This window comes from Pocillopora damicornis, chromosome 3 (genome assembly GCF_964200805.1).
Source record: "Pocillopora damicornis chromosome 3, jaPocDami1.2, whole genome shotgun sequence".
Taxonomy (NCBI): Eukaryota; Metazoa; Cnidaria; class Anthozoa; order Scleractinia; family Pocilloporidae; genus Pocillopora; species Pocillopora damicornis.
In genome coordinates this window covers 11,359,613-11,386,122 of record NC_142672.1, presented here as the reverse complement: position 1 = coordinate 11,386,122, position 26,510 = coordinate 11,359,613, and the positions used below count along the sequence as shown (strand labels likewise).

At 38.3% G+C, this 26,510-nt stretch overlaps 1 protein-coding gene across 5 annotated transcripts; it reads left to right on the top strand.

The window, feature by feature from the left end:
- Window positions 1-1,869: 1,869 nt before the first annotated feature.
- LOC149048230 (neural cell adhesion molecule 1-like) lies at window positions 1,870-26,210 on the top strand. 5 transcript variants are annotated; one of them, XM_089198972.1, is made up of 15 exons: window positions 1,983-2,121; window positions 8,265-8,316; window positions 11,861-11,943; window positions 14,950-15,031; window positions 15,758-16,141; window positions 17,869-18,129; window positions 18,593-18,868; window positions 19,443-19,718; window positions 20,428-20,712; window positions 21,568-21,636; window positions 22,534-22,656; window positions 23,265-23,304; window positions 23,760-23,820; window positions 24,232-24,414; window positions 25,492-26,210. In XM_089198972.1, the coding sequence occupies exons 4-15, from the start codon at window positions 14,968-14,970 to the stop codon at window positions 25,555-25,557; spliced, it is 2,088 nt and encodes a 695-aa protein (XP_089055098.1). In that variant the 5' UTR covers window positions 1,983-2,121; window positions 8,265-8,316; window positions 11,861-11,943; window positions 14,950-14,967; the 3' UTR covers window positions 25,558-26,210. The 5 variants fall into 5 exon arrangements, with proteins under 5 accessions (XP_089055099.1, XP_089055098.1, XP_089055097.1 ...); XM_089198974.1 differs by having other exon boundaries at window positions 1,990-2,121; window positions 8,268-8,316; XM_089198973.1 differs by lacking the exon at window positions 11,861-11,943 and having other exon boundaries at window positions 1,870-2,121; window positions 8,268-8,316.
- Window positions 26,211-26,510: the final 300 nt, after the last annotated feature.

The following is a 26,510-nucleotide window of genomic DNA, read 5'->3' as shown; positions in this document are numbered from 1 at the left end:
AATTACGTTTGCACAGCCCAACGGTGTACACAAGCAATGCAAATTTTAGTGATAGCCACGCTTGTTGTTCTTCTCATTCACAACTTGTTTCATTTTCCACAGATGTAAACAAGAAGTAACTTCCAGTAAATATCAGTTTTAACTTTCAGTTGGTTTTAAGAGACTGATTTCACGGTAAAATCTCCAGCAGGGCAGGAAACCCACACATTTACAATAAGAGGTTTAGGAATAATGACACTAATGAAAAACACTTTTCGCCACATTCCACTTTAAGTATACTCTCGTAGTTCTCTAAGATGTCAATATTCCACAATCCATACAAGTTTTGTCGTAAAAGTGAAGAGAAGTGTTTTTTTTCATTTTCTCATACAGAGTCAGGGTCTCTAGGCCTTAGCGGCACAATCCCCAGGCTTCCGAGAAGTCATTGTCCCCCAGGTTGTCTTTCTTCTCTTCCACGAATATTGGAATAAGCGAAGCAAAAATGAGTACTTTTGATATTCTTCCAAACTATTTATCTGAATGCTGTGCCAAGTATTTGTACCGCAGGAAAACCACATTATACAGAATGCTTTTCCTTGATAAAAACGAAAAAACAAATTAAGTATAGGAAAGGTAACCTTGACCTGGCTGACCCAAGTGAAGTTCACGATGAAAGATGTGTATCCCAGTGGAACGCCTTTTTATACAATTAATTCCACACCGAACTTTGATGAACGTCCACAGTTCAGAATGGTTTTGCTAAAGCGGAACTTGGGAAAATTGAAGAGGATCTGAGATGTTTTTTTTGATAAATGGTGAAAAAAGAAAGGGATAATTTACTCAAAGATTGATGACTGGCCAAGAGAAATTACTTTCATTGTGACAGTCCGTAAGTGCCTTGTAGAAGTATTCGCCAACAATGAATATTCCGGACTACGCCAAGTCGCTCATATTGTTGTTAAATCCAGCTGATCTTGTTTTCTCTTCTTTGATATCTCAGCCGGCAGAAAATCTGGACTCATAACTTTTTCCGATCACAGCATGAATAAACATTCAAGCTCAAGTATCTTTATCCTCCTTCAAACAATGAAGACAACAAAAGTGAAATTTTTTTAAGGATTTAATTCAAACTCTTCAAGAATAAACATACGTGCGCAGTAAACTTTTCAGCCCGAAGGAAAAGACCTGTCGAAGCCGAAAAGCTACATTGAGGGCGTGCGGGCATCCATAAAATGAGTGACAGCTTTGTTTGATTAGGTTTTGGTTGTTGGAAGGGTAATTATATGCTGTAGTTCTGATAAGCCTCTTATCTTCTACGGTTAAAACGTATTGTGATAAAAATCAAAGTGCTCTATGAGCAAACTCGTGAATTGACACATGATTTTTTGGATTATGTTTAATGTTACCTGGTTTAGGGAATTTTGTGGTTGATTGTCGTATCTAGAGTACAAGCAGTAGTTCAGTGTTCGCTAATGTAGCAAAGAAACAAAGTACCGTTGGGATAAGAAGGCATTGCAATTGAAATGATCATGCTATTACATTTGACAAGGGTGGATGATGTCATGTGTTTTAAACGTATATCATTTTTGTTTCTGATTCAAAAGAAAAGGTTGGGAGTAAATGTGGGTGAAAAGTGAAATTTACTGTCTATCATTGTAAAAATTAGAAAATCAAGGCAATACTGTCTTAATGAAAACATTAACGATTCCCTCTTTATCAAATGAGACAAACGGGAACGAGTGTTGAGTGATATAACTAAGCCAAGACTGCCACCATCATTTTGGATCTCCGCCTGGGTAGATTTTAGTCACGTGCTAGGCAACGTATAATCAATAACAAGATAGAATTTCATTTCAGGCCTATTTATCAATTTTGCGGTGTATAACTTTCGCATTTTAGTACGTAATACGTACTTCTTCTTCCCGTTGCATCCGCGTCAAAACAATGCCAAAAAAAACCCGTCAAACGGGTTCTTATTGGCGTAATACAAACCTCCAGCCCATCCTCCAGCGCCTCCCACAATGAGAACATACATGCGACAACGACACACAACATACTTTCCCTTGGTCATTTATGCTTGGAAATAGAAGAGCGGTTCATTACCTGACCAAAAATACTTAGGGCGTTTCTGCTTTATTCAAGGTGAGTGAAATATGTTGTTTTGAGAAATAAAACCTGATTTTCTCCTCAAGATCGCAGCAAGAGTTGGCGAGATAACAGAGAATCTTTAAGAAAACAGGAAATTTGACTTGGAAGAAGTGGTTTGTTTTATATTGGTAATTTCTCGTTTTGGTGAAGTATTATTTGGTAGCTTGTAAGATGGCGCGCGTCTCTTAGTTTAGGGCGTTTCTACTTTGTTCAAGGTGGGCGAAATATGTTCTTTTGGGAAATAAAGCTTGGTTTTTTCCTCAAGATCGCAGCTGGAGTTAGCGAGATAACAGAGAATCTTTAAGGAAACAGAAAAATTGGCTTGGAATAAGAAGGATGTTTCAGATTTCTCGTTTTGGTGAAGTATTATTTGGTAACTTGTAAGATAGCGCGCGTCTCCTAGTTTCCAGTTGGATGAAGAAGTTAGGATTCTTTCAGATGATTTGTAATGAAATAAATTTGGTCTGAACAATGCTGCGATCAATCAACTCTCACGTCACAGTTGTGATGGAAACCGCATTCCTTCTGGGAGACCCACAGCTTTACTCACCCCTCATGTCATTAAACTTTATTTATATCTAATCTAGAAATCTCTGCAACAGAGACTCTTCACATTCCAAAGATTTCTCATTTGCCCGCTAGGACCCTGTCTCACAATGAATCTGTTGTACTTAAGACTCCACGGACTTTTTTGTCGGGTCACTTACAAGCGGAAAACTTATTTGTGCAGCAAAGTGTTGCAATAGATAATTCATGTAGATTTGATTTGCCTGTCATTAAAAAAAATTAAGAATATCTCAAATTAATGATACCTTAGTAATGTCTTTTATTCTCCACTCGACGTTTTTTGTCATCGTTTGTCTACATTCCATTGGAGAGCTGACAACTCCGACGTCCACAGAAAAGGGAAACAATCTTTAAAATATCGTGAGCATAAAGTAAATATGATCGAAAGGTAAACAGTACTACTTTTTTGTGGTGATCAGAATCCTCTTAAAACAGTGAATACCGGAAATTAGAACTGAAAAATGATCAGAGACAAGGCTTAGCACATCAATCAGTGTCTTCTTAGTTGAGATGCTATGGATGTAAGAGCGAAAAAAAACCTTCTCTTCGGAAATGTGAACATTTGTACAGCTACAGCAAGTAATATAGTAGTAGTAGTAGCCCAGAGAGATTACATCACCGTATTTTCAGACTGTTTTCATGTAGTAGATTTACAGAATCAAAATCACAGAACAATCAATGCGATCAATTATACATCAATGCGTTTAACCTAGTCTCCTGCAGCGTGCTGTCGACCTTTAATTTTTCTGAAAAAAGCGAACAAGAAGACCATTCAACTGAAATCAACCAACCCTTCGTGTTAATGGCAGAGCGCGATGACCTGCTCTATTTTCATTATCATTTTATCGATCGTCCAGCCAGTAATTTAACTGTCTTTGAGGCAAGGCCTTGTTTATTCGTATTTCACAAGCTTACCCTAATGCGGTGGCATATCACACGTATTCACCAGAAACCACAAAATATGCCGTGAAAGTGCTTCAACATCTCTGAGCTACTTAAGTAATTAAGACTAGGAACACGCGCGGTAGGCTTTGAAGAATATATATATTTTTTAAGTATACACAGACTAAACAAAGATTCTGGAAAGTGTTCAATAGAGGATTCAGTTTCAGATTCTCAGTTTCATGTATATTCCAATTGCAGCAAATACGATCAAAGATTGAAAACAAATAGCTAAAGGATCAGAAGACTGAGAAGAATTCGATACAAAGAATAAGATATATTTAGGCTAAGTGTTTCAAAATTAACCTTGCTTAACTGCAGTAGTCGGAACAAGCACCAGGCTCTTCGCATCTGGGGATCATATCGTTGATCACGTTTTGGTAAAACTATCGGTCCGTGTCGACCCTGTTGAAGTCCTAAATGTAATAACTGTCCTAAATGTAATAAAGTCCTAAATGTAATAACATTTGGTCCTAAATGTAATAAAGCCCTAAATGTAATAACGTTAGGTCCTAAATGTAATAAGCCTCCAATGCAATCGTTTAACTGTGCTAACATTGAGATGTTAAAGTGACAGCTGTTGCACCAAAGAATCCTCTGACCTATATTCATGGCATATTGTGGGCTCGTTGATATTAATCAGGGTCTTTTTATTTGCTAAAGACGTAGGTTGAGAAGCATTGGCTACAAAACCTTATACTGATGTGCTTTTGGCATCAAATTGACGGACGCAAAAGCCATGACAACGCTGATCAATAGCTCTCTTTATATCATGGGCTCAGACTCTCAATTAAGTGTAACAGATATTGACGATATACTTGTGTGATCAGTGCTGAAGTTAACACTTCATGAACCAAATTACAAGGAAAAGGAAGTCCACTGATCTATACGTTAGACAAATTCCGGGCTCGTAAGTGCATTTTTTGTACTGTCTTTCCTTACCAGATTTGTATGGGTCTGCATAAAACATATTCATAAGTGTTATTGACCAAGCGTGAGGTCAAAATGGCTGGATATTTGGCGAGTTCTTTTTTTTTTTGTTTTTTTGTTTTTTTTTGCGTTTTTATGGACTGAGACGAAGTCTCGGTCCGTAAAAAAGGTAAAAAAAAGAACGAGGCTAACATCCAGTCATCTTGACCGAACAAGCTTGGTCAAGAGAGTTTGTATTCTCTTGGCTTAATCATTAAAGGATTCATTGTATAGAAAAAGATCTCGCTTTGATAAGAATCAAGAATGGCTTGTTTATTTCGAGAACCGATAGTGAAATCCAACTGTGTTTGCAACACAATAAACCCAAGAGGGTCGTTTATTTTTTTCTATGTATTTGCCGACATTGTCCAAAAGTTACGAACTTTGTAAATTTTCTTGCGTGGGGTCAATACGGGGAATCCAAAGCGGGTGAGGGTAGGCCCATCATGCCCGCTCAGGTAGCCAGTCAGAACACGGGATTCACTTCATCTTGCCCGCGCGCGCTGCTAGCTATATGATAAAGTGACTTACAGAGCAAGATATCTACTGACCAATCATATATTATTCCATTTCACGATCACAGGTCTCGACATGTTGCCTTTTTTCCACGCAAGAGCTTTGAGCTACAACATTCAACGCATGATGGACAGTTGATGGTCTGATAAACCATTCATTTTTTTCCTTTAGCCCCTTATGACAGGTTCATCAGTTCCCGAACCGAAATATTGGGAAAACATATATTTTACAGTTGATCTCAAGTCTACATTTCATTTTTTGACTTCATCTCTTCTCCCTGCCGTGAGGGGGGAAAATGAATAGATAAATAGATGAATGAAAAAGGAAAGCTCAACAGTTTCCATTTATAGTCACATGGTACATGGACTGATTACTGAGGTGGAGTAAAGCCATAGAGGGCTACAAATGCAATATCCAAGGTTCAAAATTGAATAAATCAAGGTAGTCATTCTTAAAAACGAACTCAAATGCTTCATTAAAATCAATTGACGCTGAATAACATAGATGTGCAAAATTTCAGTAACACTATTGATGATAACACTTTTCTTTTGGATTAACATGTGACAGCGAAATCATTCAGACTGCTCTAAAATGGTGCATCAGTACTTAAGACTTTAACACGAACGATAACATCAACAATAACATGCTAGTTCATCATCAATTGTAGTAAATTTCTTTTCCAAAAAGTCCTAATGATTACGTACCAATCGATTCCATCCTATTGAGCTTCCAGCCAAGCACAAGCCTACTTTAGGCTGGAAATAATTTTTTCCAACTCGATCAATAAACCGCTCAAAGGACCATACTTCGACTGCTGATATTTCTTATGTCTAGCAAGTAAAAGGACGCCCATTGATATCAGCGAGCCCGTAGTGTGATATGTATACTGGTCAGCGGTTTTTTGGTGCAACAGCTGCCACTTTAACATCTCAAGGTGGATGTCCGCCATAACAACAATGCACTGAAGGAGTTAAACGATTGCATTAGAGGCTTATTACATTAAGGACTAAATGTTATTACATTTAGGACTTTATTACATTTAGGACCAAATGTTATTAAATTTAGGACTTTATTACATTTAGGACAGTTATTACATTTAGGCCTTCAACAGACCCACGTGGCTGTTATTTGTGTAGACTTGTTTCATTCCACTTTCTGATGTTTACAAATATGCTTAGAATTTTGTTTACAAGCATCAGTAAAAGTGAAGTGAAAATTCTTCTGCGAAGGCCGATAACGGGTCAACTTTGATATGTTTTTTGCTACTAGAGTTATTCAGTTACAGTAGAACCTCTATAAAACGAAGTACTCAGTAGGACGAACAATAATCTTCGGCCCGGAAGTTAGAACAGACAGAACCTCGAGATAATCGATGTGTCGATAGTGTCAGTGTCGGCATTTATGATGAGCTGTTGACTATGAAATGGTTCTACTGTTGCAGAATTGAAGGATTTTTAATCTTGTTGGTCTGTTTCGCATTTGTCTTCTGTCACTTGTTAATATTTGCTCGTTATATCAAGGTATGTTATAAGTTTGGGTTTCTGGGTTGTGTTCGTCATAATGGGGATTTCGTTACATCTACAGATCCGCTTTATCCTCTTTCTCTCTTATTATTTCTAGTAACTACTTTATTTTTGAAGGCTTCTTGTGGTAAAGGTATAGGAGACAGGAATTTACAGCCGAATGCCCTTTTTTCCTCCGTTTGCCAGCTACTTCCATTGAAATTTGTCCTCCGTTCTTTAAAAGTAATGTACATCCTGTACGTAGTGCTGTAGCGTCATGTGGACATTAATGCACAAATGTTATTTACAGTAATCGTTCCAATCCCAAAATGCTGGTTAGCGCGACTTCGCACCACAAAAATCAAATCAAATCAAATAAAACTAAATAACAACTATCCCCTCCCCCGATATGACGAACATTTCGGATCTTTTTTTGCAAATTTGTCAACTCGAGGTTTTCGTAATAACAAACCCTCGATATAACAAACCAATTTCCCAGTCCCGTAACACTTCGTCAGATCAAGGTTCCACTGTTCCTCGTATTACTTGCTTCGTGGTTTAGTATTTCTACTGAATCGAGTATTATGTTTCTTTTCCGCACCAGAGCAGACAAGGTTGATACTCTTAGCACCCACAACTGGCTGATAATGCGACTTCTCCTTCCTTATTCATAACATTAAGTCACCCATTACACAAGAGATGAGGATCGACACGCGACAACTTTATTAAATCCACTTTGAAAACATTTGTGATCCTTGCAACCTGATTGGCTCGCTGGTGCGATGTATTCACAAATCACACCATGTTATGCTCTAAATTGCATCTTATTCCCAGATTATGAGACAATTTTACTTAAACACGATAACTAATCAAATTTCAAGGCTTGTTTAAAAAAGTCAATCACATTGCAGAAAAACTAGAGAAAACTTTTACACTTTTTTACAAACCAGCTAAATGTACTTCGGATAATTGGATCAATGAAATAAGTCACACAGAACAAAGCACTTGGTTCATTTGTGTTCAAAAGGTTGATACTCAATCAAGAAATTTGCATAAATTGAAGTTTTCTGTGAAATTATTGACTTTCCTGTGCTTTATATATGCTCTGAACCTATAGTTTGCTCAAACATTGCTAAGGAAGACAAAAATTGCTAGAGTTTGTTAGAACCGCAAAACATTACTCCAAACACCAAAAGTTGATCAAAAGTTTCCGAGCACAATCGGGACAGGTGTGCTATGATTGGTCAATTTAGCGGGCCGTATTTCACTGTGCGCGCGCTAAATTAAAAGTTTATTTGATTTTAAATCTTCTCCCTCTATTTGAAACCTGGGATAAAATAAACATCTTAATAACCCCTTTTTCTTCGTCCTTTCTGTTAGTCGTGGAACTTCGCTTCGCGCTTGGGCCATAAGTCCGTTCAAAAAAAGCTGGTTCCATAACTTACAGTACGTACCAAGAAAACGAGACTAGTAAGTGGTATTAATCATACCGCCCTGGGCGCCACATCCTGTAGTGAACGCTGACGGCTTGATGTGAGCCAGGTTACTAAAAACTGAAAAAAAGAGAGAAGGCAAATAGAAAACTGCAACAAGGAAATTAAAGTTGTTTGATAACTTGCTCTTTTTTTTAATTGCTTTCAGAAGAAAGTTGACCAGGAAGCCGTTTTGTTGGGCTCGATTTCTTCCGCCTCCGGTAAGTCTTGACTCAACAATGTTTTTGCGCCAAGAGATTATGAATTGTATATAATCTCTCGGATTGTGCCGAATGAGCCTGGACTTCATTTACGCGCACTAAGTTAGCCTCGACCCAATGCGCTGGCGCCAAGTAAGCCTCGACTTCGTGTGTTGCGGCGCCAAGATAATGGACATGGACTACTTAATTTCAAACTGAACATGTCGAACTGAATCCTTTCCTTATTTATAGACTGTTTTCAATCCACAAGTTTTTATTCCTGTGCGGAATCTTTAAGATGCTTATTATCGTCGCTTATGCAGATAGGCTGAGGTTATTTGTCATTAAAATGCCGTTAAAATTCTTGAATTTTGTAAGGAAACCTCCTCAGCGATTTTTTGATATTCATCCTCACGTGACGATTTTGCGTCAACATGCACTTCTGTTGACATTTGCCGTTCACGAGAAACAGTCATTATTTAAGATTTGTACCAATATTTGCATGACCCTTTCAGAGAATGCTTAGTGTTGCCGTTCTGCTTCCTATATCTGAAAGTGGAATGGGTTATAACAAAAGCCAAATCGAATTGGAAATAATTTTTCCTTCATTGAAGAATGGTACGAAGAGACCCATTCTTTAGTTTTGAACGTTGTTAGTGTTCGGATCCCAAGAAGATTTCTTCCTGCGCGATAGATAGGACTGCTTAACCGGTCTCCTCTCTGCTCTGCCATTAGTAACAATTAGACGATGCTGAAAATTTTGCTCTTGTTGAAAGACGAATGAAATTTTTTGGCTTCTTAATGTTAAAAATGCTTCTGAGGTGGAAGGCAGTTGACAAGATCATGATCGGATCGAGTTAAAGATTTTTAAAAGTTTTGGTAACATGAGCGTTAAAAACTTTAGCGGCTTTGTGACGTTAAGTCAGCATCAAACTCTCCTTCCGAAGCGTTTATGGAACGGCCAAAGTACAATACAGAGTACGCTTTGTTGTATATGCATAAAAGGCTTACTCAGGTCGGATGTGTGCGTTTTAGCTCAATTTCAGTTTTCAGTTCTCTGAATTAAAGAAAGAAAATTTCAAAAATTACAAAGTAATCAAGAATTGCTTGGGTGTGACTGAAAATCAGCAACCGAGGTTTTTTCGTGGAGTTATCAAAAGACTTTCTTTTAAAAACTAAATGAGAAAAGATTTTTTCGCGAACTTTTGTCACTAGGTACCGCGTTTCAGAAAGTTTAAAGCTGTCAGCAAAGTGAGTTTTAGCTGCGAGTGCGTTATTTTCGTTTATTTTTATTTTAGCATATTGTGTTTATTTTCTGATGGTGGATCGACTTAAGCCGCTTTGTTGCGTTTGTTTTCCTTTCCCTTTCTTTAGTCGCAAAAAATCTTGAGGAAAATTTACATTCTTTCCAGCGGTTTATTCAATGTCCATAGAAATAATCCGACGTTTGCTCTCTATCGGGGTTAAAATTCAAGCTGACGGTAATGTCAATTGCAAGTTTAACTGAGAAGGACAGCTACACTTCTAATTATCAACCACGGTTCATTTGAGAACTCCGCGCAAGCTCAATGGGAAAGTAGTTTTTTTTTTTCACTCTTTTGCTCATGAGATAATTTGCTTTCTTTGTTTGTAACCTCTGAACCCTTTTTTTAACATAAAAAAGATCCAAAGCTCGCTAAAGCCGTCTGCTGAGTGACTTTTAGAGCCTCAAGAATAAGGGTCAACTTTTCATATCGGTATCGGTTATAGGTGTTGTGACGAGGAAGTATCCTGAGATATATTAAAGTTCACACGGCAACCAGGTGGACAATCAGACATAGTTTGATGCTACTCTGGTTTGCAGATTTAATAAATGTAACCGAAGAAGTTACAATTCATAGACCCAACGTTTCCACACTCCTGTCTAGTGCTTTCATCAGGGGTGATCTAAACGCTGCAACAAGAAGTCCTTTTATATGATCACTAATTAGGAGCGTGGGCGGAGTCAATATGCCAAGCCTCCAAACAAAGGCGCTGGTGGTAAAGCCGATTAGTGGTGATAATTTAGAATTATCCCACCCAATTGTATGGTTAGTTAGGCATGTATGCTCCGATAAAGCTGAATTTTCCTTTTTGCAAAGGAAAACCGCTTTTTGATGCTCTTTTAACCGTGTACCAAACTGACGTTTGGTCTGTCCGATGTATTCGTTGTCACAGTCATTGCAAGGAATAGAATAAATGGCGTCGGTTCGTTGTTCTTTCGTGACAGGATCCTCAGGTTTGGCGAAAATATGCCCCAAAGTCTGAAAAGGTTTTTGAGCAACTTTAACGTTGTGGCTATTCAAAATTCTCTTGATGGGTTCCGTAACACCCTGTATGTAAGGAATAACAGCAAAACCAGTCGCTGGTTCCCTTTCATCAAGAGCGTTACTATTTGTAACTGGTTTTTGGTAGTTACGGAGAAAAGTTTTTGTATAGCCATTTGCCATTAGGACACAGGATGTGGCGAACAATGGGTCTCAAAGGAATTCCCGGTTTATGAATTTTAGGTAAGCCATAAAAACGTGGACATAAGCCTTCGCTACTGTATAACATTTATATCCTGAGATGTTTTAAAGAGGTATGTGGCGATATTTCTCTTTTCATCAGTTTCAGTCCTCATAGAGTCTTTTATCTGATCTAGAATTCTGATTTTTCGTTTCCCGGCCGGTTAAGGTTTCTGGTTTATCACGGAGGGTTTCTACTGTTTATCACTTCGGCAACGACTGTTGCGCGACACAACAGAGGATGACAATGGCCAGAAAAAAAAAAATTGTCAGCGGATCAAAAATTTGTCCGTTAGTTCAGGAAACCTGCGCCGATGAATCTCGAAGAGTTTCAAATAAAAAAAAAAACAAAACGAGAGTTTTGCATTAAGTAGAAACCCTACATACGAAGCTCTTGTGACTATAGGAGGTGGTTGGCAACGCACGATGACGAAGATAATGATTTGATTAAGAATAAACAGAAGTGCCCAACATTTGTGCTAAGCATAGACTGCACGATTGGAGAGTTTTGACTTGAACCATAGTGGGTCCTCAGCAAATTTGTCAATATTTATGAAATATGCAATTTGGTGGTCTCAGCCGCTTACAACGCACAATGGGTGATCGCAGATGGACTTCTGACAACTGCAGTACTTAAAAAAAATGTTTTTAGGTCATGCAAAATTACTATAAAACCGATCTTAAGCAACAAGCCCATTGCTGAGTAAAAAGTTGAACAAAATTATTTCCAGTGAAGCTTGACTTGATGTCAAACGAAGTGCACGAGACAGGCCGGCAAAATTTGTTAGTTCAGTTACAAACGGGGTTCAGACACTTTCCCATATACAACTGAGTGTTTAGAATATCACTTGGGTCGTACACAATATTTTTGCGGTGAAGCTTCGCTATACAAAGGTTTTTTTACAGCCTAGTTCTTCAAATTGCATCTACAGACTCGATGTGCCATAGTGTTGCTGTATAGAGCCTAATTCTATGCCCTTTTTTCTCTACCTTTGGGCTTACAATGCACGCAACTTTCTATTTGCTGTTTCTTGTGCCAGGGCTTTGATACATAAGGGATCGTTATGAAGGACACATGTTATATTGAAGCTTTCATATTCGGCCTCCACCGTTAATTTTGAAGGTAAGAATGATCTTTGCAGTAATGAACGCTACTTTAGCAATAGTAAAATTAAAGCCTCCAAAAAAAAAGATAGGTTTGTACAGGCGTTAAACTCATGACCTCTGCGATACCGATGCAGTACTCTACCAACTGAGCTAATAAGCGAACTGGAAGCTGGTCATTAAGTTGGTTCGTAATAAACACGTGAGTGGTGAATGAACGACTGTGGTATATGAATATCATTCATTCGAAATTAAATGCAGATCGATAAATGAAGATAAGAATGATCTTCGTCGTACTGGTTAAGCTGTAGTGAAAATATTATTTTCTTTAGTAAAAACAAAGATCATAGCGCATCAACTTTTATTTCGTGTTTTATCAGGCATAGTACCACTCGGAAATCCTCAATTCGATAAAAATTTGCTGCATATCTCCACTGAAAATTCGCATTTCAACTGTATTCAATAAGAGAAAGACTGACTTCCGAAACTGTTAAACAAGGACACTGCAAATTTGACGGAAAATATAGTTTTTAAATACAATTTTACTGAAGTTTTGATTAACAGTTCTTCGTCAACTATCATATTTAAAGTGCAGCTGTTACTGCACTTTAAATCTGATGTAAATATAGATTTGATTACATACTCTGTTATCTAATCTACGTCGGAAAATGTGAATTGAGACACATGTATAGACATGCTACATGTATCCATTTTTTCCTGATTTCTCACAACTTATGTGGCTATCCTAATGAAGAGATTTTGTACACTAGCAGAAAATCAAATACGTTCCCTATTCACGCTCCGCAAATGGAATTGAAGTTTGTTTGACCAAGATGATCAAGCACTTGAACTTGCATGTTTGCTGCGAGAAAATTGGAAAATGGAAAGAAAAATTCCGACACACAACTCGCCGGTCTTAATCATCTTTTGCCATTCATGGCAACTCCCATCACGAACTCATTAACAATAATTACTAGTCTTGCGAATTCTTTAGATGGATTCTCGGGATGGATTTACGTTTGCACCTTTTGCGTGACAACAGTTTCATTTGCGAGACCAAGAATAAGGTGCAGGTTGAAATTCAGTCAGTCCTATTAACACATTATTTTAGCAGTGGTGTCTGCTTTGGTTTCCAAATGACTTTCAGAGGAGAGGTTCTCTCTTAGGTAGTATTACTACCATGATAAAGAATTGCGTGCTGGAATACAAATTTAAAATCAATTAAAAGAGTAGAGAGTATAATTTCAGCTAAGCGCTTTAGAGAGATGAATGTTTAAAACTTAAGCGAGCATATGGCGTGGGATACGATCCAACAAAACATTTGTTTAGTCATCGAATGATTTAAAGCATTGGTATACAAAGGAACTTGTGCTTTCACAAATTTACTAGCTATGTTATAAAATAATTTGAAACCTCTGTGTTTTCAATCAAAACGGAATGACGTAGTTATTTCAAGTGTCTTGTGCAAACGCACCAAATTTTTGAGAAGTGATCCGTTTATCATGATGCGTAAAGAAGTTTAATTCGCAAGATATCAGGATAAGTTCCTTTTCTCTTGTAGTAACTAATTTGTTCGAAACATCATCTTGACTTCACGTGCTTGCTCTTGAATAGGTCAAAAGTTACGTTTACTGAATTTGATCAAAGCCGATCCTTCGGAGGTAATTTAGACTACCACAATAGACCGCGGAGTACCCAAAATTAATTAATTCTCGTAATTCTCAGTTTCTTTCTCTTTCCTGTGGGTAATGTTAGAATTAAGATCTATAGTGTTTGAATTAAGATCTGATCTGAAGGGTCTGGAGAGCCCTTTGTGCGTCAGTAATCAATGTTCCTTGTAGGTAAAGAGAACAACATTTTTAGCCAAGCGAGTCCCATCCAGCAATATATGAGGACATCGCTGAACAGTAAATTGGAAGACCACTTCATGATCTAGTGTTAGATGCAATCGATGCTTCATCATTTGAATAATCGGCTGGTCCGGTTCCAGTTGCATGCAATGCAGTTGATTTCAGACAGCCCTGAGGCTTAAATGGGTTTACATCACTGGACACTTCACTTCGCTGATCTTAAGATAAGAGACTCTTTCGTGATGGCACGTATACCTTGGACTCTACCCAAAAGCCACAATTTTATTTAGTTTACGTGACAAAAGAACGAGGTATCTTGCGGGAAGAACATCTCATCTTAAATGTGCTTAAGCTTATCTTTCAAATGTCTGCATTAAAGATAGCAAAGAAGCACAGTACTATTTGCACGACACCTTGAATTTTTTCTTACGCATGCACTTTAGAAGGTTCGGAGAGCGGACTTTAATTACTCATTGTTCAGTACTCTTTATGAGAAGACGTTATGTGCAAAATGATTCAATCAAAACTGATCCCGACTAACCAACTCGGTTTCAAAGTTTAAGACCGTTTTAAAAGACGGTAAGCTACTTCGTTTTTCGTCATTTAAGATCACGTATTTGCTTTTCAACCCAGTCTTGAAGTCTTCTTATTCAACTTGCAGTATTGTCTGCATGTTGAATACGTCTAACTGAGTATTATCCGAATTATGATAGATTCTACAGAAATCCTTGCAGTTTTGGATTCACGACCGAGCAATAGACTTGCAAATTACTCATTTTAAAACGCACGTGCCATTTATAAATTTAGGTACCACACTATAGAAAGTGAAATTCTGAGCCCATGACTGTGCTAAAATCTTGTTCACAGTAACTTGGCATGTCAAGTGACATGTGTCCCTGACTCATACTCACTTGCCATTGCAATTGTTGCAAAAGTTTGACAGTCTAGAGAGATGGAATGTTTTTTTTTTAACTTCGATAGATATCATAGAAATGTCGGAATTGAATAATTGAAGAAGAGTTAAAAAAAAATGATTTCAATAAGTCTTTATGCGTTACCCACAGCACGAAGGGCTGTCAAAGCATGAATTCTTTGAGCTAGCAAGGCTTCGAAGTTTGCTTTGAATCGTCAATGGTCAAGATAAATTCTCACACTATCTATTTTCTTCTTTACAGACTCTAATTCCGAAAGTGATGTCGTCTGTAACCGCAGTATTTAGATTCTGTTGTTTCCTGTGTTTCACACTCACTGTCAGCGGTAAGTTTCTCGAGTTGAACAAAACTATATGATGTAATGTACTTGGCTTTCTTTGATAAACTCGACGAGGCTTTTATGACGATTTCAGTCTATCTAGTCAACATGACCAAAATAAAGAATTCGTGTAGCCGTGTTGCAATCCTGCGTGACAAAAATTAGCAGTAATTATGCATGCTTAATTCCGCGCGAGGGTTCTTCTCTCGATTTCAGGCAGACACTGGTGCGCAAAAATTACCCATACTACCGATGACTGACGTGATAATTCAGTCTGCAGCCAGCTGCTTTCGACATAATTAACAAGAAGTGCATGCGAAGAGCATCGTTCATGTTAGTAGACAAAGCATGCATATTAACCCACTCGGTTTAAGAGCCTTTGCTAACCCCCTTCCCCCCTCCCCTCCTACCACTTGGATAGCTCCTCCTCTCGTTTAAAGAGACTTGTCCAAAAAAAAGCAGATGAATCCATAAAAATCTTCATTTTGGGGAGGAGGATTTGAAGTACGGGAGGGGAAGAGTAAAGAAAAAGAGGACCTTGTTCCCTTCCGGCCCCATTCACATCGTTTTATGTACGCATTTCTCTCTTCTCTCGTAAGTCTCAATAACGTCTCCGTAGAGACAAAGTCATTTGAGAGAAAATGTGCATCGCATAAAACGGTCGCAATTTAATTATCTTGTAACTGCTGCTTTGTCCGTGCTAGAAATTAAAAATACACCTCTCCCTTTCAGAACCAAAATTTACAGAGGAGCCTCCTAGTACCGTGTCTGTAGGTTTGGGATCCAGTGCCATATTTTCGTGGGATTTCAGTTTTGGAAACTTGGCTGACTGGAATGATTTCGAAAAAATCGTATGGGGGGAAACGGATAAAAACGACCGGATCCTGGATAATTACATCACCATTTGGAAAAGCGGATCAGTAGAGAAAAACCCAAAACACCACAACTCATTCAAATCTAGATTGAGCTGGGCCAGAAATATCAGTCAACATGGCTGTCAGGTTGAGTTCATCTTAAAGAATGTCTCAAAATCAGATGAAACTCGCACTTACGGTTGTACAGCGTATGTGTCTGGGAGTGATTACAGGAGTGGTCCCATAAAACTGGCCGTTCTCAGTGAGTATGAGCATTCTCAATTATTTTTCGGTGTTAAATTTCAACCAGATAACTTGGTTTTATCCTTCACTCTGACGAATGGCTAACACTCAAAACGTCAGTTTTAGAAACTGTTTTCGGTGGCTGATACGCTTTATGGACTCAGTCTATAAATAGAGAATATTACATGGGTGTGAGTAGATATGGAATTTCTCTTCGAGATATTTTCCAGTGGTCGATTTTTGTTTCAGCCGCGAGAAACTAAACGACATTACTAAAGCCACTGAGTTCGTATTCGGTTTTTCCTTTCATATTTTGGTTTTCTTCCATTTCTAGGAAACTTTGAACGTCACTGTCTGTAAGCGATACGAATTTTTCAGTGTTTTAGCAGCCATAATCGTGGCGCGAAAGGCGAGTGATGTGTCTCAGCTGATTGGCCGCGGCTTCAAACACACGTGAAAAATTATCGTATTTTTTTCACGTGTGTTGTTACGGCTTTTATTAAGGCTAGACTTCCTTTATATCATAGCAGTTTATATGAAAATAAACCCAAATCATCATTGCCTCCTGCTACTGTGTCTGCAAGTTTGGGATCCAGTGCCATATTTTCGTGGGATTTAAGTTTTGGAACGTCAGTTAGGTTTGGAAGCATCGTTTGGGGAGAAACAGTTACTAACCGCGACCTGATTATGAAGAAATACATCACCATTGTTATAGACCGGGGAGAAGCTTTCATGTCAGTGGTCAACCCAACACTCGATGACACATTAAAATTCAGATTGAGCTGGGCGGGAAATACCAGTAAACATAGCTGTCAGATTGACTTCATCTTAAAGAATGTCACCAAATTAGATAAAACTCGCACTTACGGTTGTACAGCGGCAGCGGACAGGTTAGATTACAGGAGTGGTCCTATAAAACTGGCCGTTCTCTGTGAGTATGAGCATTCTCAATGGTTTATCGGTGTTAAATTTCAACCAGGTAACTTGGTTTTTATCATTCACTCTGACGAATGGCTAACACTCCAAACGCCAGTTTAAGAAACTGTTTTCGGTGGCTGATTTACTTTATGAACTCAGTTAATAAATAGAGAATAATACATGGCTGCGGGGAGATATGGGACTTCTCTTCGTGATATCTTCCGAAGGTCGATTTCTGTTCTCAGCCGCGAGAAACTGAACGACGTTACCAAAGCCACTGAATTCTTTACTCGGTTTTTCTCTTCGTAGTTTGGTTTTCTTCCCCTTCTAGAAACCTTTAAACGTCACTGCCTATAGGCGATACGAATTTTTCAGTGTTTTAGCAGCCATAATCCAAGAAAAACTCACCCGACAAACGAAGTTTGCTTGAGAATGGTGCATGAAAGCTTTGCCGTTCTTTCATCAGTATGACAGAGTGGCGAGAAAGGCGAGTGATATGTCTCAGCTGATTGGCCGCGACTTCAAACACGCGTGAAAAATTGTCGTATTTTTTCCACATGTGTTGTTACGGCTTTTCTTAGGGCTGGACTTCCTTTATATCACAGCAGTTTACATGATAAACCCAAATCAAATCCAAATCAAATACACACCACCGACACAGCACCACAATTTCTTTAGAAACCTACTCCTTTCATTCTAACTCGATACTTCGTACTCGTCTCTCGTAAGTGGAGCGGAGCAGAGTTGAAGTAAAATATTACGTGGCGTTCTAAAGTAAATGATATAACCGACCATATTTTGTTATTCCCTCGCTTACATTTGTTTCAGTTCCACCGACCATAACCCATCGATCCAACAAGACTATTGATGTTGAAGAAGGAGTCAACGTCACACTTCATTGTGACGCAATAGGTGACCCTACCCCAAGTGTCGTATGGGTCAAAGATGATAAAACGCTACAAAATAGCACCTCAACATCTACGCTTCAAATTCCAAGATTAGAACTGCGAGATGCTGGAACTTATGTCTGCACAGCAGCGAACCAAGCTGGCTCCGCGAGGTACAGCGTTCAAGTGAGGGTCATACGATGTAAGTTAACTGAAATTAACTCCTTTTCTCCGAAGTACATTCAATACTGTTCATCCCTTTCACAGAGTAAGGATTTAAGTATGTACTCGTGAGTCATAGAAACAGGAAAGGGGATCAAAGCAGGCATATCATGTGCTTTGCACTTTAACTGACTTTAAAATATTAAAAACGACGTGGTAGAGTCATTTTACATTCAAATATTCTCAAAGGCGATGAACTCCTAGTCACACTGGATCCTTGGGAATCTAGTTACCGGAGATACCTGAGACACCCTTTTTCACCTTAGTAAAAGGAGTAAAATGGTTGTCAATAAAAGCAAAGCATTGTGGGATATTTCAAAACCCTTATAGGAAGCTGAGATAGGATACCTCTATCAACAAAACCTGTCTATCCCTCACCCCACCCCCCTCCCCTGTCCAAGCATTGTGCCATTTTTGGTTTCTGAAATAAATTCTTATTTCAGATAAACCCTATATTAACAAGACAGCAACTACAGATCCTCTCATAAAATCCTGGATTAACCACACGACAACCTTAACGTGTGCAGTGGATGCTAATCCGTCTGCAAATTTTACCTGGTTAAAACATGGTCAACCAGTTTTAGCCGGGGTTCGCTTCATGCAAGGCATGAGTACACTGATGCTGATTCCGAAGACTATGGGTGACTTTGGTTTGTACTCGTGTAAAGCTGAAAATGAGAAAGGGTCAATGGTGTATGATATTACAGTGGAGCGCCTCTGTAAGTGTTAACACTATTATTTACTTTTAGCTGTTTCTGTTTCTGCTGAAAAGTCTCACTCACTGCTCAAAGTCTCTAAAATAAATTTTATATTAGTTACAAGTTTATGCTACGTTTCGAAATTTAACTAAACTACTTCCTGTAAGTTTTCAATAACATCTCATCGCTTCATGATATGTTTCTTCGCATTGTCACCACTGGTACAATACAGAACTAAGGGAACAAATCGTTCAAACGTCATGAAGGATTCATTGGCATTCCCAAACGTTCAAGGCTCTTACTTTTGATGGTTTGGCCTCTGTGATAAGGCCTTCTCAAAGGCGATGAACTCCTAGTCACACTGGATTCTTGGGAATCCAGTTACCGGAGAAACCTGGACACCCTTTTTCACCTTAGTAAAAGGAGTAAAATGGTTGTCAATAAAAGCAAAGCATTGTGGGATATTTCAAAACCCTTATAGGAAGCTGAGATAGGATATCTCTATCAACAAAACCTGTCTATCCCTCACCCCCACCCCCCTCCCTTGTCCAAGCATTGTGCCATTTTTGGTTTCTGAAATAAATTCGTATTTCAGATAAACCCTATATTAACAAGACAGCAACTACAGATCCTCTCATAAAATCCTGGATTAACCACACGACAACCTTAACGTGTGCAGTGGATGCCAATCCGTCTGCAAATTTTACCTGGTTAAAACATGGTCAACCAGTTTTAGCCGGGGTTCGCTTCATGCATGGCATGAGTACACTGATGCTGATTCCGAAGACTATGGGTGACTTTGGTTTGTACTCGTGTAAAGCTGAAAACGAGAAAGGGTCAATGGTATATAATATTACAGTGGAGCGCCTCTGTAAGTGTTAACACTTTTATTTACTCTTAGCCGTTTCTGTTTCTGCTGAAAAGTCTCACTCACTGCTCAAAGTCTCTAAAATAAATTTTATATTAGTTACAAGTTTATGCTACGTTTCGAAATTTAACTAAACTACTTCCTGTAAGTTTTCAATAACATCTCATCACTTCATGATATGTTTCTTCGCATTGTCACCACTGGTACAATACAGAACTAAGGGAGCAAATCGTTCAAACGTCATGAAGGATTCATTGGCATTCCCAAACGTTCAAGGCTCTTACTTTTGATGGTTTGGTCTCTGTGATAAGGCCTTAAAAGAAAGAATTAGAGCAGGGCTCATTTCTTGTCAGTTTTGTTGAACTTGTTCCTCAATAGTGCTTTTCAACTGAATATCATGAACCAAAATAATCATTACAGCTAATGCTGACTATGAAAGTATCAATGAGAAACAGATAATGCTGACTATGAAAGCGTCAATAACAATCTAACGTAGGTATATGTTATTGGCTTTAAGCTTGGCCGCTGATCTGATCGGCTGAGAGGGGGAGACCTCAATCAGAAAACGCGGTGCAGGAAAACTAGAGACGATCCTTCAAAATCAGTGATTTCTTTCGGAAGCCATTTGAAAATTGCTCTGCTTCACCTAAGATACATGATTGTTAACTTTTATCTGCCATGAAATCAATTTTACTATTTAATATTTTTTTAGACTCACCAGGGCCGCCTGTTATAAACAAATTTACCGCAGATGTGCAGTCCGTCAATGTGTCATGGGATGCGCCACAAGACGACACTGATGGTGGTATATTTGATTACAAAATTACAATACTTGAGGAAAACTACCGAATGATACAGCAGTATCATGGAATCAAACAAACGTTCTTCAACTCTCAAAATCTGAAGCAAAACAGATCTTATATCGTTTTCTTACAAGCAAGAAATATTGTAGGTTATGGAGAGTCCGCAAATGGCACTGTTAGAACGCTTAAGGCAGGTAAGGAATACAAATTTCGTTAATTAAACAGCTTGTCATTGCCCGTGACAGAAGTTCACATAAACAGTTAGTCAATCAGCCACACAACCAGCCAGCTTTCCACTAAGTCAGCCAGCCAGTAATTACAAGTTAGTCATACAGTCAGTCAGTTAGTCAGGCAGTCAGTCAAGAAGTCAAAATAAATTTGGTTTTATCAACTGAGTTGATGATGTAAATTGGCCAACGTAAAGAGTTTCAAAGCTGACGGTTCGTGCGTTAGCCCTTCGTAAGAGCGATAGACGCAGCACCACAGTTTCTGCAGAAACTTACCCCCTCTATTCACTAATCAGTCAGCCAGTCAGTCAGTCAGCAATCAGTTGGTCAGTCAGTCGGTCTATCAGTCAGTCAATAAGTCAGTCAGTCAGTCAGTGAGTAAGTCAGTCAGTCAGTCAGTCAGTCAGTCAGTTGGTCTGTCATTCAGTCAGTTGGTCTGTCATTCAGTCAGTTGGTCTGTCATTCAGTCAGTTAATCGTTTAGTTTAACGTAATCATTACTTAAGTCAGTCTTTCGTAGTAAGACAGAGAGTTTAAACAGACAGACAGAAGAAAGCCAGAGAGATGTCATATTGTGGTAGGTTCTGAAGGTCAAACCGGTGATCATTCAAATCAAGATGCGATGTGATACCCTTGCTTTTCATCCACATGGAGAGGCAATATTTCTCATCGCTTATTGATGTAGAAAACTGCAGATTAATAAGCTCATGTACTACAGTCCAATAATTCGAGTGCAGACCTCGTTAATTGATAGAAAATTTTCTTTAAAAAAAAATCATTTTTAAGGCTTAATCTTTTTTTAAATCAAATCTCACTTTTTCAGAAGAAAGCACGACGACAGAGTCCAGTGCTGCCGTCACTTTACGGCACACTACGTACTTCCCCTCAGAAGGTAGGGACTCAAATACTGCCGATCTTGCCTTTTAAGTCATGAAATAAAAACGTGGAAGAAGAAGACAGAGCACCAAGTCACTTTCTTAACTCAAAAGGAGGAGGAGCCTTGTAATGCCCTTGCTTTCATCCACATGCATGGAGAGGCGATATTTCTCGTCACTGACCTATTGATGTAGAAAACTGTAGATTAAGGTCATGTACTACGGTTCAATTAGTCGAGTGCAGACCTCGTTAATTGATATAAAATTGTCTTTTATTGAAAGTTGATGAAGCGATAATCATATATCCGCGAACCAGCCACCCTTCCCATCCCAGTCTCCGAACTTCAGTACAGCCAATCGGCAAAAAAAAAGCAAAGTTTCCTTAAAGTTAGACTCTTTTCTCTTTTTCATTATCAAGAAAAGTGATCTGACCTAATTCAGTTATCAGAGCTATCCGTGCCCGTTCTAAGACACAGTCATCTGTAACTATCTTGTAGAATTGTCAAGCAGCACTGTGGTATCTCTGACGGAGTTACCTGTTATAACACAAGATAAATATTTTATCCTTTTACTGTCCATAAGGTTTAGAAATTTTTCGAGAACCGTTGTTTACTACGATAAAGAAATTGCAAAAAAATAAATAGATTTATGTCTATCAGTGTGTTATCAATTTTTGTAGCGGCGCACAGAGCGGTCAATTGAGTTCAGTTTCTCTGTTCATATCAAGCGACTTGAGCATCTATTGTTTGCTTTCTAGACGAATCTTACATCATAATTCCGACTTGGACCCCTTCTTTTCCTCAAACTGCTTCCCTTACAGAGGGCGACAGTTGCTCTAATTATTATCTAGTGTTTATCTCTGTTTGAAATGAATTTGAGATGTTATTCTACCTTTCTCATTAAAAAATTAAAAGGATCTAGCACCAAGAGAAAAAGCAAAAAGGAGACGTTTAATTACCTTCTTCTTCTGTGGATTATCTTGCCGGCATTCGCAGTGCCTATAATTTTTTTCCTGTCCTGGAAAGCATCTAAAAAGAGTAAGTGGATCTTTTTGGTTTCGATTTTAGTATATATCACACGGCAGGTGAATAGTGTTCTTTCGCGCGCAGTGACTGGCTGGTTCGGATGAGATCAGTAAGTACTATTCTACTTCGAGGAGCCGAAGAGACAAAATCGCCTGCCAACAATTTAATTTCCAACCATTTTTGGTATACCGACATAGACAAACAAATTTTTTTGGTTTCTATGCGGCATATACTAAAACCGTTACTCGCCACAATGTCGGTGAGTGGATATTTACATCCAGTTCGGTTAATAATTGTTAGATAGTACACTTTGAAAAGTTATCGTGAGACTGAAACCAAAGTAATCATACGGCGGGAGGGTCTGTTTCCATCTATTAAACAGCAGTGAAAAACAAACTTGAAATCTTTGCACAGATTTCAGTTGCTTACAACGTAATCACGAGTAACTGAAAATTATCTATGTCAGTGTATTATGTTATAACGAATAATTAAATTCTGAGGCTTTGCTGTTGTGTATCATATCAAAAAAACCATCGAATTATGGATGTTCTCCTATGACTTCACTAGTTATGAACAACTAAATTAGTAATTAACAGCTTGAATAATCTATTGCTTTTCAGTCACTCGCTGCCGCGGTCTGAAAGTGACAGTTTTTGACGGGTAAGTATGCCAACCACGACAACCAGATCTCCATTGGTCTGAAATAGACCATTTTACTCAATAGCATTCTCGAAAACATTTTGTCCCCCTTTCAATAAATAATACACTCGCTTGACCGAGGTACAAATTGCGTTTCACTTACGGTTTCACTTCAACCAACTTTACTGAGGCTTTCTTGCATGAAACATAATCAAAGAAATGGTATATTTTCCTCTCGAATTACTTTACAGATTTTAAGAGGTAAGTATACAATTTTTTCTTGTGTTTAATCTGCGTCACTTCGCTGCGTTGTTCTTTTTCCAGAGCTTTTCACACGCCATGCATTCTCGTGAGTAAGAGCATCGCCTTTTTGGGTTTTTTTTTCTCTTCTATGTTCTCACCCCGTTCTTCGTCTTCAAATCATTATCTTTTTCTATCCACCGTTTACCTCTTTCTCTCTTTGTTTATTTCTACAGAGATTGTGAGCAAGGCAATGCATTCTCGCTGAGTAAAATGGAAAAACTGAAGGAAAGAAGGGTAACTATTTCTAGTATTCTTATAGGACTTTCACCCTACGAATAGTTTGCTATGGCTAAATAATTGTCTCGAATGAAGTGGAGTTAGTCTTCAACTAGTAAAACACGTGTCTTAATCAGCGATGTTACAAGGGCGTGACCCGTGATCCCTCCCCCTTTGTGAGCCTTTGTCACATTAAGTAAACACAGCGTGGAGTACCCTCTGTGTGACACAGTATACCTCCCCCCTCCTTTTGAAAAATCCTGGCTACACCCCTGTGTAATGGACCAACAATTTAGCCGCGCCTTACTGTGGTGTTTATATGACTCCGTTGATGAAAGTTAATGCGATCTTGTGAACGCTATTGTGTACGCTATTCTTTTTAAGGCTGAATTGAAGGTAAACGGTTGTAATTACCTAATTCCATTCCAGATTTCCAAACATGACGAGACTTTAATGGAAGATTCAGAAGAGCATCACAATCATGGTCACTGCATGGAGGACGAAAGTGTCACAGACAATGGGAACCCTGTGACAGATCACCAACAGATCCCAGGAAGCATTGTGACGTGTGATCAGACCTACGAGAAACCAGACAGTCCTGGTTCAAAACAGGTTAGTTGCAACATAGAATCAAGTTGTATCGACTAAAACATCAATCACCGAAACAAAAAGGACAAACACTTAAACTGCGCGACTTATTGAGCTTCAATAATACATACATACATATATATATAGGAAGTCTGCAAGTCGATTTTCGCGTGGAACAGTGCTCAATACGTTGAAGCAGAGCAGAATATATATTATGAGAGGAAAAAAAGACGCAATTACATTTCCCGACAAGCCTGTTTCGTGATTCGCTTCACTCTTCAGGGGTTTATAATAAACCCCTGAAGAGTGAAGCGAATCACGAAACAGGCTTGTCGGGAAATGTAATTGCGTCTTTTTTTCCTCTCATAATATATATTCTGCTCTGCTTCAACGTATTGAGCACTGTTCCACAGATATATATAGATATATATATATATATATATATATATATATATATATATATGTAGATATCTAAATTAATGTGGGGGTAGAGTCTACCTTGGCATAAAGTGCTCAATGCTGTGGTGGCAGAGCTAAGTAAACATAAGTTAAAGAATTAAAGAGGACGCATCGATTGAATCGATGCGTCCTCTTTAATTCTTTAACTTAAAGGCATACATTCTTTTACTTAAAGGCATACAAAGCTTTGCTTTCATGTCCAAATTGAGCACTCTACTAGGATGAGTCATTGCTGCTAGCATTATGCATGCTCACTAGTTTTTCTAGTTTGAGCACTCTGGCATGGCTTAGATGATCCCACATATGTGAGATCACTTGGGGTGGCTATATGGTCTCACCCCCATCCTAGCATCAGCACTGCACTGATGAGGCCCAGAAGGCCGAAACAGTACTGTCTGCAGTTAGATATGTATATATATATATATATATATATATATATATATATATATATATATATATATGTATATATGTATTTTTTAATTTTCAACCGAACAAAACTCAGACTTCGCTTGTCAAAGGGTTCCTGGACTTGAAGAAAAATCATTAGGCCCACCAATCTCGCCAACACGTCACATTAAGCTGAGAGTAAAGATGAATCAGCGCCCTCTTGAGCGAAGAGTTTCTTTTCTTTTTATTTTCCAGGACTCCATCGATCTGACGAAAGATGATGCAAAATCCTTTGAGAGCTTCCAAATGGCGCTTAAATGAAGACAAGGGCTAATCCAGGCTCTTCGGATGATGATCTGATGCAGCAATGAAACGTGCTCTAGATGAAATTCCAGTATTCCTTGTCGACTTTTCTTAAACAGTACATTTTACTTCAAGTCAGCACCAATCTTTTCATAATCAACATTAATTACAATTTAGTACAATTTATTAAACATAACGAGGAAATTTATTGGTTGTTTTTTGACGTAAAGAAAACAAATTAGTGGTAAATAGTTGAGAAACTGCAAAATTAGACGACTTTTTAGTTCTTGAACTTGAGCATTGTAACATACTCCTTCGAGGGCAATCTGATTAGCTTTCAGCCGTGTGATTCACTCAGGAATCACACTAGCTTTTTTTTCTTTTTTTCGTTGTGAATTAGATTGGAAAACTAGAAAGTTGAAAAAATCAGATTTGTAGGTTTTTCAAAGTTAAACATTAAAATTGTAGGGAAATTAACACCAGACTTTAACATGGTCGTATTAAAGCTAGTGGCGATTGAACTTAGTGTTGTGCAAGTTTGGTATAAAATTGTACATGTGATTTCAAATCGAACTCGCACTATTTGATGTTTTTATTCTATGTTATAAATGATATGTTGTACTATAGTTTTTAAGCAAAAGGTTGCAATAAAAATTGTGTCTATCCACGATTATACACGCGTTTTAATTGTTTTTACAAATGATCTATTGGAGGACACACGCATAGGTGACGTCATCATTAGCAGCATTTTGACGTCATCTTTGATATGTTACGTGACAGAGGACCTCATCTAAGATTTATGTTTTTCTGGGGAGAGATAAAGTTTCTTAGTTTATTTTGTTCAGGTTACGGATAAGTAACATTTGCATTTGAAAGTAAAAGGAATCAAAGTTCTGGAATGTGTTATTTTCTGTGAGAGTCGGTTCCATCTACTTAAAGGTTTTCCATCCCTTCATCAACATCCTGAAAAT

Coding starts and splice junctions, on each gene's coding strand:
- LOC149048230 (XM_089198973.1), top strand. CDS start 14,968: ATGTCGTCTGTAACCGCAGTATTTAGATTCTGTTGTTTCCTGTGTTTC. Junction 16,142..17,868: donor CATAAAACTGGCCGTTCTCA/GTGAGTATGAGC, acceptor CATTTGTTTCAG/TTCCACCGACCATAACCCAT. Junction 20,713..21,567: donor TGTTAGAACGCTTAAGGCAG/GTAAGGAATACA, acceptor TCACTTTTTCAG/AAGAAAGCACGACGACAGAG.